The sequence below is a fragment of the Mobula birostris genome, chromosome 1 (assembly GCF_030028105.1).
Source record: "Mobula birostris isolate sMobBir1 chromosome 1, sMobBir1.hap1, whole genome shotgun sequence".
Taxonomy (NCBI): domain Eukaryota; kingdom Metazoa; phylum Chordata; class Chondrichthyes; order Myliobatiformes; family Myliobatidae; genus Mobula; species Mobula birostris.
In genome coordinates, this window is record NC_092370.1 from 133,027,428 (window position 1) to 133,039,401 (window position 11,974).

At 42.1% G+C, this 11,974-nt stretch overlaps 1 protein-coding gene across 1 annotated transcript in view; it reads left to right on the forward strand.

Annotated features, from left to right (window-relative positions):
* dok6 (docking protein 6) overlaps positions 1–7,713 on the forward strand; it is a 605,271-nt gene extending 597,558 nt beyond the window's left edge. The window contains exon 8 of the mRNA XM_072273010.1: positions 5,309–7,713. Coding sequence (XP_072129111.1) covers positions 5,309–5,448 — 140 coding nt within the window. The 3' untranslated portion in view covers positions 5,449–7,713. The remainder of the gene's footprint in view (positions 1–5,308) is intronic.
* The last annotated feature ends 4,261 nt before the right edge of the window (positions 7,714–11,974 follow it).

Consider the following 11,974-nt stretch of genomic DNA (forward strand, 5'->3'; position numbering starts at 1 on the left):
ACTCACCGATGATGACGGATGAGAGCCGAAACAATACGTCGCAACTCTTGAACATAATACATATAATTTGCACACAGCATATAAAGTAAAATTACCACAAATCAATTAACAAATAATAAGGTGCACTTCTGACAAAAGTTAATAACTAAACAGTATAATGCTTGTCTGACATGGTTGAGTTGCACCCTCCAATATAATGTGATGAATCTGCAAACTCCACATAGACGGTATTAGGATTGAACCCAGATTACTGAGATGGTGAGACAGTATCTGTACTCACAATACAATGTGCCACCTATGTTTATCTGATTAACTAATGAAAGTGATGTGGATGCTCCTCAGTGTACCATGTGGAAGGCAGGCATTTCCTGCTATATAATGGAGAAATACCATTGTCCTCAGAACATGAAACAACAATTTCAAATGAGCATTAAAATGGTTAATAACTGGGGATATCTTATAGGGTTTGAAATCCAGTATGTTCCTTTGAAACAACTTTTCAATCAACCAAACACACAGGCAATTCCCTTCACAGTTCCATTAGTGTAATCCATTACTTCTGCAGCCTCCTTCCAGTGAGATTTAGAATGAGTGACATTTTAATCCTTTAAGCTGTCGTCACGGAATTTGTTGTGTTTATGAAATCTCTATACTTATTCAGCATGTAGGAGTGCAAGTATGTCTGTTTACCGTGAATTTCCAATGACAGAGCATTCTGGTTTGGAAACACCATAGCCCAAGAACAGAAAAGCCTACCAAAAGTGGTGGATGCAGCCTCGTCCATCAAGGAAAAAGCCCTCCTCATTGAGCACATCTACAAGGAGCACTGTCAGAAGAAAGCAGCACTTCTTACTGCTGCCATTGGGAAGGAGGTACAGGAGCCTTGGGTCCCACACCACTAGCTTCTTGAACAAGCGTGGATAACTCCTCATCTCAACATTGAACTAATTCCACAAACTATGGACTCACTTTCAAGGACTTTGCAACTCTGTTCTTGGTTTATTTATTTATTCATATGTTTGTTTGTATTTGCACAGTTTTTCTTCTTGTCAGTCTCTGTGTGTACCTTTTCATTGATTCTATTGTACTTCTTTGTTCTAGTATGAATGCCTGCAAGAAAATGTATCTCATGGTAATATATATGTACTTTGACAATAAGCTTACTTTGAACTTTGAACAGTGAGCATCCTTTGGTCAGTGCAGTTCGCAATGGCAGCTCTCCCAGCTCAAGAGTACAACCAGTAAGCTAGAAAACGCCGACATTTTGTCCAACCCACCCCACCTGGCGGCCATTACATTCACTTCACAAGGGATTGGAGTCATGGAAGTAAACTCAATCTTGGTGTGTTTGTGATCCATTCCTAAAGCCACAGCAGTCTGAACATAGCAAAGGGAAGAACGCAGTGCAATGTCTTTCAACCCCAGGTAGACAGGCAGAGAGGAGAAATATCAGACAAATAATAAACAGCTTTATAACGTACAAGAGCCAAGAAAAGCCGTGTGTGACAATGAAAAGCTGCAGATGGAAGAAAAAAATGATCAGATCACAAACTTTTCCTTGTCCTGTCAAAAGAGGATATTGTTCAATCTTTAGTCATAATTTATTGGCCTTTAAATTAAGGTTCTATTGTTGCAGAGAAAAATAGTGGGACAGATTCAGGGGAGAGATGGAATGGACCAGAGCAAAATAAAAATAAGATCCATTTAGCATAAGTACTTGAAGCTGTTTCTGTGCAACGAGAGCTTTATAACCACTATTGTTGTTTTTGATGGTCAGTAAAACAAAGAGCAGAAAGTTACAGGTGACACAAAGATTGGTGGAGTTGTGGATAGTGTAGTGGGTTGTCATAGATTGCAATGGGACATCGACGGTACGCAGAGCTAGGCTGAGATGTGGCAGATGGAGTTCAACCCAGAAGAGTATGAAATTAATCAATTTGGAAGTCAAATTTGAAGGCAGAGTACAGGGTTAAACGCAGCACTCACAACCCGCTGGAGGAACTCAGCAGGTCGGGCAGCATCCGTGGAAACGATCAGTCAACGTTTCGGGCCGGAAACCTTCATCAGGACTGAAGAGGGAAGGGACAGAGGCCCTATAAAGAAGGTGGTGGGAGGGTGGGAAGGAGAAGGCTGGAAGGGCTTCTTTATAGGGCCAGAGATTTTTCTTCCCAGGATGGAAATGACTAATATGAGGAGGCATAATTTTAAGGTGATCAGAAGAAATTATAGGAGGGATGTCAGAGGCAAGTTGTTTACACATAGAGTGGTGGGTACGTGGAATACACTGTCATGAGTGCTGATAGAGGCAGATACATTGGGGATATTCAGGAGACTCTCAGAAAGGTACATGGATGATAGAAAAATGGAGAGCGATGTGAGAAGGAAGAGTTAGAGTGATCTTAGAGTAGGTTAAATAGTCAGCACAACATTGTGGGCTGAAGGGCTGTATTGGGATGTCATGTTCTATGTTCTTTATAAGTTAATTTATTTTCTCTTATATTAAAACCATTCAGAACAAGACACAGCATAAGTACTACCAATGTGATGCTGATGTTGGAACCATTAGCATAAAAGTGATTCAGATTGAAAGATTGCTAAACTAATCTCAGTCTGTTGCTCATAAAACCAAACGACATAGGCACTGAAGTAGGCCTTTTGGCCCATTGAATCTGCAGTACCATTCCATCTGGCTGATTTAAGACTACAAAACCGTAAGACAAAGGAGCAGAATTAGGCCATTTGTCCATCAAGTCTGCTCCACTATGATTGATTTATTATCCCTTTCAACCCCATTCTCCTGCCTTCTGCCCATAACCTTTGATGCCCTGAATAACCAAGAACCTATCAACTTCTAGTTTAAATATGCCCAATGAACTGGTCTCCACAGCCATCCGTGGCAATGAATTCCACAGATTCACCACCCTCTGGCTGAGGAAATTCCTTCTCATCTCTATTCCAAATGGATGACCCTCTGTTCTTTGGCTGTGCCCTTTGGTCCTACACTCAACTACAATAGGAAACATCCTCTCCACATCCACTCTGTCTTCCAATTTTTGATAGATTTCAATGAGATTCTCCCCAACCTTTCTTCTAAACTCCCAAGAGTACAGGCCCAGAGCCATCAAATGCTCCTCATATGTTAACCCTTTCATTCCCAGAATCATTTTCATGAGCCTCCTCTAGACCCTCTCCAATGCCAGCACATCTTTTCTTTGATAAGGGGCACAAACTGCTCACAATAACTCAAGTGTGATCTGACCAATGCCTTGTAAAACCTCAGGATCACATCCTTCCTCTAATATTCTAGTGCTCTCAAACTGCTCACTTCTGGTACAGCCATTCAGATCATTGTATCCTGATATTGCATTCAGACCACTGTGTCCAGATGAGAGGCCTTGGCCCAAAGTGTTGACTCTTTATTCCCCTCCATAGATGCTGCATGACCTGCTGAGTTCCTCCAGCATTTTAGGTGTGTTACTCCGGATAAGGTGGGCCAGACCTCATAATCCTGCCCCTTTCACCACTTGCTGATTGCCACAGGCCTTAATCCAGTATGTTCGGGTGGATTCCCCCAACGGAGAACACCTGTACATGACATTGTTTATCATGGGGATGCTGACGATGGACCTCCATCACGCAGTCTTAGACAGATTGGGGTCAGGGTCCACTGGCATGGGATGCAAGGTGTTTGAAGATGCTTCATTGCGCAGCCTTCCTCCATCTTCACTGCTGTTGTCATGAGTGATCACTCCACCGCTGAGGTCTTGGTTGGATTGCTCTTTGTTTAGAACCACCCCCTTGGCCTTCCTGCAAGGGGTGACCCTACCAGGAGCTGAGCGTCAGATGGCTGAACTCCAGACAGCATCGCACTTGGGATATCAGGAACTCACAAGCCTCTCCCCCACCACGACAAGTTGACGATCCACAGATCACAGATCGAGAGCAGAGTAGACGCTGGACACCCTGCTACAAATTATACATCTTCTGACTCTCAAAAACCTTTTAGGATTTACAAAACCTAAGTCAGAAGTGTAGGATCAAGACCAAGGATCAACTTATTCACCATATACACTTACCTGTATTGGGAATTTTCCGTGGTGTGTTGTTTGGGGTCCAACATGAAACAAAAACAATTATCGATTTCTTCTTCCAGTAAACTAATTTCACACCCCCTCTTTCATTTCCGACTCAGACCTTTTTCATCTTCTCACCTGCCTATCACTTACCCCTGGGTCCCTCCTCTTTCTCCTATGGTCAATAGACAATAGACAATAGGTGCAGGAGTAGGCCATTCAGCCCTTCGAGCCAGCACCACCTTTCACTGTGATCATGGCTGATCATCCATAATCAGTACCCTTTTCCTGCCTTCTCCCCATATCCCTTCATTCCGCTACCTTTAAGAGCTCTATCTAACCCTTCCGTGAAAGAATCCAGAGAATTGGCCTCTACTGCCTTCTGAGGCAGAGCATTCCACAGAACCACAACCCTCTGTGTGAAAAAGTTTTTCCTCAACTCCATTCTAAATGGGCTACCCCTTATTCTTAAACTGTGGCCTCTGGTTCTGAACTCCCCCAACATCGGGAACGTGTTTCCTGCCTCTAGCCCATCCAATCCCTTAATAATCTTATATGTTTAATAATGGTCCACTCTTATCAGATTCTTTCTTCTCCAGCTCTTTACCTTTCCCACCCACATGGCTTCATCTATCACCTTCCTGCTAGCCTCCTTCCGCCCCCCCCCCCCAAACTTTTTATTCTGGCATCTTCCCCCTTCCTTCTCAGTCCTGATGAAGAGTCTCAGCCCAAAACATTGACTGTTTATTCTAGTCCATAGATGCTTTGGATCTCCAGGATCTGTAGACTTTCTCATGTTTGTAATTAAATACCAGCATGTATTTACAATGGAAGCAGCATTATAATAAGTGATTTAAAGTGCTTACAGTGCAGTACAGTGACTGAGGTAATGATGATGGTGAAGTGCTCTAACTAGAATCACTGATCAGATTAATTGCCTAGGGAAGAAATCTTTAAGACGGCATGAAGTTTTTGTTTTAATACTTAGTAGAAAGGAAATTTTGGAAATGCCAGTTTGCCGGGTTTGTAGTGTCCACAATGTATCCCTGCTCACTTCTTCATCCTGGACACAGACAAGTCCCGCAATGATGGTAGATTGCAGCCAATGACTTTTTCTGCTGACCTAATAGTTCTGTTATTATTAAAGTTGACATGAATACCATGAAAGAATGAAATTTTCATAAATGCAATAACAGCATTTTTAAAAAGTGTTTCTTTCTTTCTCTCCCCTATAGGGAATGATTTAAACTTGACAAAGGTTCCTCGAGCACAAACCTTCCCTAGCTACGTCTCAGAACAGAGTCATGAGCACCAACACTTACTATCTCCAACTAGTAGCTACGGATCGAACTACAGCTCTGGGTTGGCCCAGTGATGTGCACCGAACAATGGGAGGAGTCACTGTGAGCCGGGCCACATGTAGAGAGAAGCCTGATTTGGTAACTGTGAGAGGGCAAGGACTAAATACAGGTGAAACAAAACAAGTCTTGGATGGTGTTTGCTGTATTTGGAGCATTCAGGTGATAGACTGAATATTCATAGGCTTAAAAATACCTGTACATCTTTTTTAATATTAATTGGCTCCCACCTGCTGATAACTACATACCTCCTTGGGAAATAGAATTTGATGTATAAAAATGCAATGTAGAGTATTTTTAAAATCCAGCTGCTGTAAAACATGGCTTCTGTGTGTAAAACACAATTGTTTGGACAGGTCTAAAAGTGGTTGAGTCAAATTGTCTGTGTCTGTGATGACTGTCAAACACGTTTTTGTTTCTAATACTAATTCAGGTATTGCTTTCAGATCTGCCCTGCGGAAATTCCCATATATCAATAGGTTTTTTTTCATTTGACCGGATTGCAGTGTTGTTTGATGTGTTTGACTTAATCTATTTGATTTACGAAGGTGAATATTCTCTGATGAATGGTAGTGTGATTATTCAACTCATGTATGATGTTTGCCTAAGGGGTTGTCCATTGGTGGGTCTTCAGGTGGCTGTAGACGTCAGTCCAGGTCCATATAATTCCAGGATATTAGGGCAAATTCCCTTAAAGGATAATGCTGTGTGTAACTTTAACATGGGGAGGCTGATGCATGGGCAGCCACCGCATGGTTCTTAATGGATCAGATCAGGGTCAAGGTCCCGTGGTATGGAACGCAAGATGACTGGGGACCCTTCACTGCTATTGTGATGTCTCATCATCTTCTGTTTGAGGTCTTGTCTGGAACCGCTCCCTTGACCATACCACCAGGGGTGACCCTACCATGAGTTAAGCGCCGGGTGGCTATCTCCAGGTAGCATCGCTCTCAGGATCTCAGGAATTCACAAGCCTCTCCAGCAGGATGGGTTGACCATCCTCGGAGAAGCTGGTGTAATCTGCAGGACGAATAAGGGCTCAATGGTTCAATTTTGCTGAGAGCTTACTACGTCTGGGGAAGGGGCGGTGGTGGGTAATGGGAAGTGGATGATCACTTTCCATGGGTCGAATATGTGCAATATCTAAGTGGTTTAAAGATCGAAGTTAATAGTTGCACACATGAAGAACAAAAGACCTAAGTCCTGATGAAGGGTCTCAACCGGAAACATTGACTGTTGATTCATTTCCATAAACGCTGCCTGACCTACTGAGTTCCTCTGGCATTTTGTCTGTGTTCCACTGGGTCTCCAGCATCTTCAGAATCCCTTGTGTTAAAAAGAAATAAGCCAACTGATAAATAACCTTGCATCAAAAGAAAACACATCCATAGCCAGAATACATCATTGTGTCTGGCAACATGTTGGAAAAGCTCGAATCAGAAATGCAGTCTCTTGTTAACCACAGATCATAATTTGTTCTTATTAAGGGAGTTTTTTTTTAATGTAAACATCGGCTTTCAAGTAACTGCAGCTTTCATTCCAATTGGACCAAGGATATGTAAAGTAATTCAATGGCAACCTGAAAACTGTGACTATTTACCAACATGCATATTCTTGCAGAACTGGCACCAGAGCTAGCTGAGTATTCAAACCTGAAGTTACATTAAGACCTGAAATATCAAAATATCTGAAGCCAGAGGTACAAAGAAAAATACCGCTGAAGAACAATTGAGTTGTTCAATGACAGCAATAAAAAAAAAGCAAAATTTCTGTCATAGTCAACAGTTCAAATAGCAATGGCAGACAGAGCCAATAAATCAGCTTCGTTTACACTCAGTGGACACTTTATGAGATACACCTGTACACCTGTTTGTTAATGCAAATATCTGAACAGCCAATCATGTGCTAGCATCTCAATGGATAAAAGCATGCAGACATGGTCAAGAGTTTCAGTTGTTGCTCAGACCAAACATTAGAATGGGGAAAAAATGGGCTAAGTGACTTTGACCGAGGAATAATTGTTGGTGACAGAAGGGGTGGTTTGAGTATCTCAGAAACTGCTGATCTCCTGGGATTTTCATACACGACCGTCTCTAGAGTTTCAAGAAAATGGTGCAAAAAACAATAATGCATCCAACAGGAATTCTGCAGATGCTAGAAATTCAAGCAACACACATCAAAGTTGCTGGTGAACGCAGCAGGCCAGGCAGCATCTGTAGGAAGAGGTGCAGTCGACGTTTCAGGCCGAGACCCCTCGTCAGGACTAACTGAAGGAAGAGTGAGTAAGGGATTTGAAGGTTGGAGGGGGAGGGGGAGATCCAAAATGATAGGAGAAGACAGGAGGGGGAGGGACGGAGCCAAGAGCTGGACAGGTGATTGGCAAAAGGGGATACGAGAGGATCATGGGACAGGAGGTCCAGGAAGAAAGACGGCGGGGGGGGGACCCAGAGGATGGGCAAGAGGTATATTCAGAGGGACAGAGGGAGAAAAAGGAGAGTGAGAGAAAGAATGTGTGCATAAAAATAAGTAACAGATGGGGTACGAGGGGGAGGTGGGGCCTAGCAGAAGTTAGAGAAAAATGCATCCAGTGTGCGGCAGTTCTGTGAAAATGCCTTGTTAATGAGGGAGGTCAGAGGAGAATGGCCAGACTGGTTCAAGCTGACAAGAAGGCGACAGTAATTCAAATAACCGTGTGTTACAACAGTGGTGTGCAGAAGGGCAATTCTGAACGCACAACATGTCAAACCTTGAAGTGGATGGGCTACAGCAGCAGAAGACCACACCAAGTTCCACTTCTGTACCTAATAAAGTGGCCACTGAGTGGGAGTGTTTGCTCTGAAAACATCTCTCCTTTTCGCTGCTTTTCTCCCATGATGCTGCTGGATGTTTTCAACTTGCACTGTTTCTGTCTCAGATTTCCAGTATCTGAAATAATTTGCTCTTTTTATACACTGGGCTTGATCATTATCAATCTAAGCCTCGGCTACAGTTCGTCTGACGCTAATCTATGTGTTGTAATTGCCTGATGGGTCATAAATTCTAGTCCATTACCCTCATTCCAGTCCTGATGAAGGGACACAGCCCGAAACATCAACTGTTTATTCCCCCTCCGTAGATGCTGCCTGACCTACCAAGTTCCTCCAGTGTGTGTTGCTCTGGATTTCCAGCATCTGCTGAAACTCTTGTACCTATCGTATTCCAGACCATCACCCTCACAGTTGTCAAAGGCATTTTTGCGCTTTTTATATGTCCCTATTGTCCAGAGATATTTAAAGTCAAATTGACTGAAATGTTTTTTTTCCATTTAACTATTAAAATAATGAATTTAGTTCAATTACATTAAACCATGGTAAATTAGTTAAAAATGAAAATTATTAAATTAGTAAGTTAAGACTATAAGACATGGAAGCAGAGTTAGGCTATTCGGCCCATCAAGTCTGCTCCACCATTCCACCAAGGCTGATTTACTATCTCTCCTAACCCCATTCTCCTGCCTTCTCCCCGTGACCATTATCGAGGTGCAGTGAAAAACTCGTCTTACGTACTACCCATACAGAACAATTCATTACAGCAGTGCATTAAGGTAGCTAGTACAAGGCAAAGTGAAATAAAAATATGTCAACGATAGAGTTTAGTTTGAATTTAATTTTGTTTTTATTATTATAGGTCCCTGATGGTACTGAAATAAATGGCAAAAAATGCTAATTTGAATTTAGTTTTTAATTAATTATAGGTCACTTATTCTGCTGAAATGAATGTGGTCACTGCCTTTACAGGCGTTTTGGCTGCCATAAAGCTGAGAGGCCAGATATGAAGTGCATCTGTATTCCCAGCTCAGTACGACCCAGAAAATTTGCTAGACTTCCTGGTGAGTTCAGTAGCAGAGTGGACAGCATTCAAAGTTCAAAGTAAATTTGTTTTCAAAGTACATATATGTCACCATATACTACCCCATGATTCATTTTCTTGTGGGCATTCACAGTAAGTATATGAGCCCCCAGCATTTTTGCAACTTCCATTTTGCTATGTGCAGATGTGGAAACTGATGACACACGGACCAGTGGTGGGCAGAGCTCAGTCTTGAACCTGCATCACTAATCCCAGCAGGGACTGGCTGTCAACAATCCCTCCTGAACACGCATATTAACTCTTGTTTAAAGGAATGTGCACTGTTACGTTTACATTAGTTGAAAAGAAACAAATGTAAGGATTTGTAATATGACATGGAAGATGGAGACAGCAGGTGCATAAACAATCTATGGGGGGAACTCAATCGGTCAGGCAGCATCTGTCGAGGTAAATAGTGTGTTAGTGCCTATTATACTGCTGGTGTTTAGGGCAGCAATGAAGATCCTCCAACTCTGGTGGTGTTTAGGGCTTCCTTCATCATGCCAGTAGCTTCCTCTTGGGTTTCACTACTGTCAGTCATGAAAGTCCTGGGTGGAGACTCAGGAATACTGTTACACTCAGATGTAGGATTCTTCATTGCTCTTTCCATAACAACTTTGTTTTACTGCTCAGGGTTGTTAGCCCTGAGCTGAGTCTCCAAACCTGGAGAACCGGTGGACCACTCTTAGTCTGGCCTCTACCCTTTGACCTGCTTGGCATTGATGACTCTACCAACAGCCAAAACATAAGGCCCTGACTCCAGCCAACATAGCTCTCCAGATCATTGAGTAACACAAGTCTCCAAACCATGACAAGGTTAAGGTCCTCTTGGAGGAGAGGGAAATGACCAGTTGCCAATTTGCGTCAAAGCCTTTCATCTGGACGCTGACAAAAAGTCTTGATTCGAAATATTGCCTGTCCATTTCCCTCTTGTTGCTCAGTCCTTCCAGCAGTTTGTTTGTGGCCTGGAGGATACTCAGTTCAGGTCCCATTTGATATCGATAAACATGCAGGCCACATCTCCTCTCTTCATATATTAGATCACAATCATTATTTAAATATACATTATACCACTAAGATTGATATGAGACAACTAAATTATGAACCAAGATGTTGCCTGAAGAAATTCCCTATATGTTTTACACTGCAACCATATAAAAACATTCTACAAAATAATTTCCCAGCTCAAAATCTTGCCCTCAGGATGCATCTTGCTCTCATTTCTCTGTAGCCTCCCCTCATCAGGATGTAATGTAGCAGGCTCTATCCTGGAGTATCCAGTGAGAAAGATTAACATTTCCACGAGAATTGATTTTGTAGTCACTCTTCCCAGCTCATGCTAATTGACTGAACCACATTCTTAGGTGATCTTGTTCTGACAAGTCAACTCTATAAACATTTTACCTGTTTCAAAAACCATGACTTGTATAACCATGCTTTGAAATTCATAAAATTCATAATCTCTATTTGTCCATCAATCTTAATTAGTCATGTTGGTAATGCAAATCACAGCTGGAGAGTTAAAAGGTTTATGGTATAGTCAGGATCACTTTAATTTATAAACTAGGTGAAAACCTCAAAATTTCACTTAAGTTTTCAAGTGAGTATCCTATCAGAGTGGACAATAGGTCATTGTGTAAACTGGTATTGATCTGATATCCCCATAGGATAGGACGAAAGGAGAGGATATCCAGGATTATAAACAGGGAACTATCAAGAGTTCTGATTTAGTTCAGATTGGGCAATGGAAAAAATTAAGCATGAACTTGTTAAGATAAAGTTAGGTTGGAAATGATAAACTTTACTTGTCACATGTACATCAAAACATCAAAGTATGCAGTGAACTGTGGTTTTGTATCATTGACCAACACAGTCTGAGGATGTGCTGAGGGCAGCCCGCAGCCACTTCTGCAGCCAACGTAGTATGCCCACAACTCACTATCCTAACCCATACATCTTTGGAATGTGGGAGGAAACCAGGGCAGAATGAGAACATACAAACATGTCCCAGAGAGACGTGAGATTTGCTTTGTGACTGTATGGTTAAACTGACCTCAAAATATTTTGGGAAAGTAATGGGTTAACATCAATAAGATCAACGTACTCGATGTCATCTGTGTGAGTTTTAACCAAGTCATGGAGTCATAGAAAAGTACAGCACAGAAATAGGCCCTTCAGCCCCTCTAGACTGTGCTGGATCATTTAAACTGCCTGCTCCCATCAACTGCACCCGGACCATAGCGATCTGTGTACCTATCCAAACCTCTCTTCAAAGTTGAAATCGAGCTTGCATGCACCACTTGTGCTGGCAGCTCGTTCCACACTCTCACAACCCTGTGAATGAAGAAGTTTCCCATTATGTTCCACTTAAACTTTTCACCTTTCACCCTTAACCCATGACTTCTAGTTGTAGTTTCTCCCAACTTCAGTGGAAAAAGCTTGCTTGCAGTTCTTAATTTTGTATACCTCTATCAAATCTCCTCTCAGTCTTCTACATTCTAAAGAATGCAGTCCTAACCTATTCAATCATTCCTTATAACTGAGGTCCTCCAGTCCCACCAGCATCTTTGTAAATTTTCTCTGTATTTTTCAGCCTTATTTACATCATTCCTGCAGGTAGATGACCAAAACTGCACACAATACTCCAAATTAGGC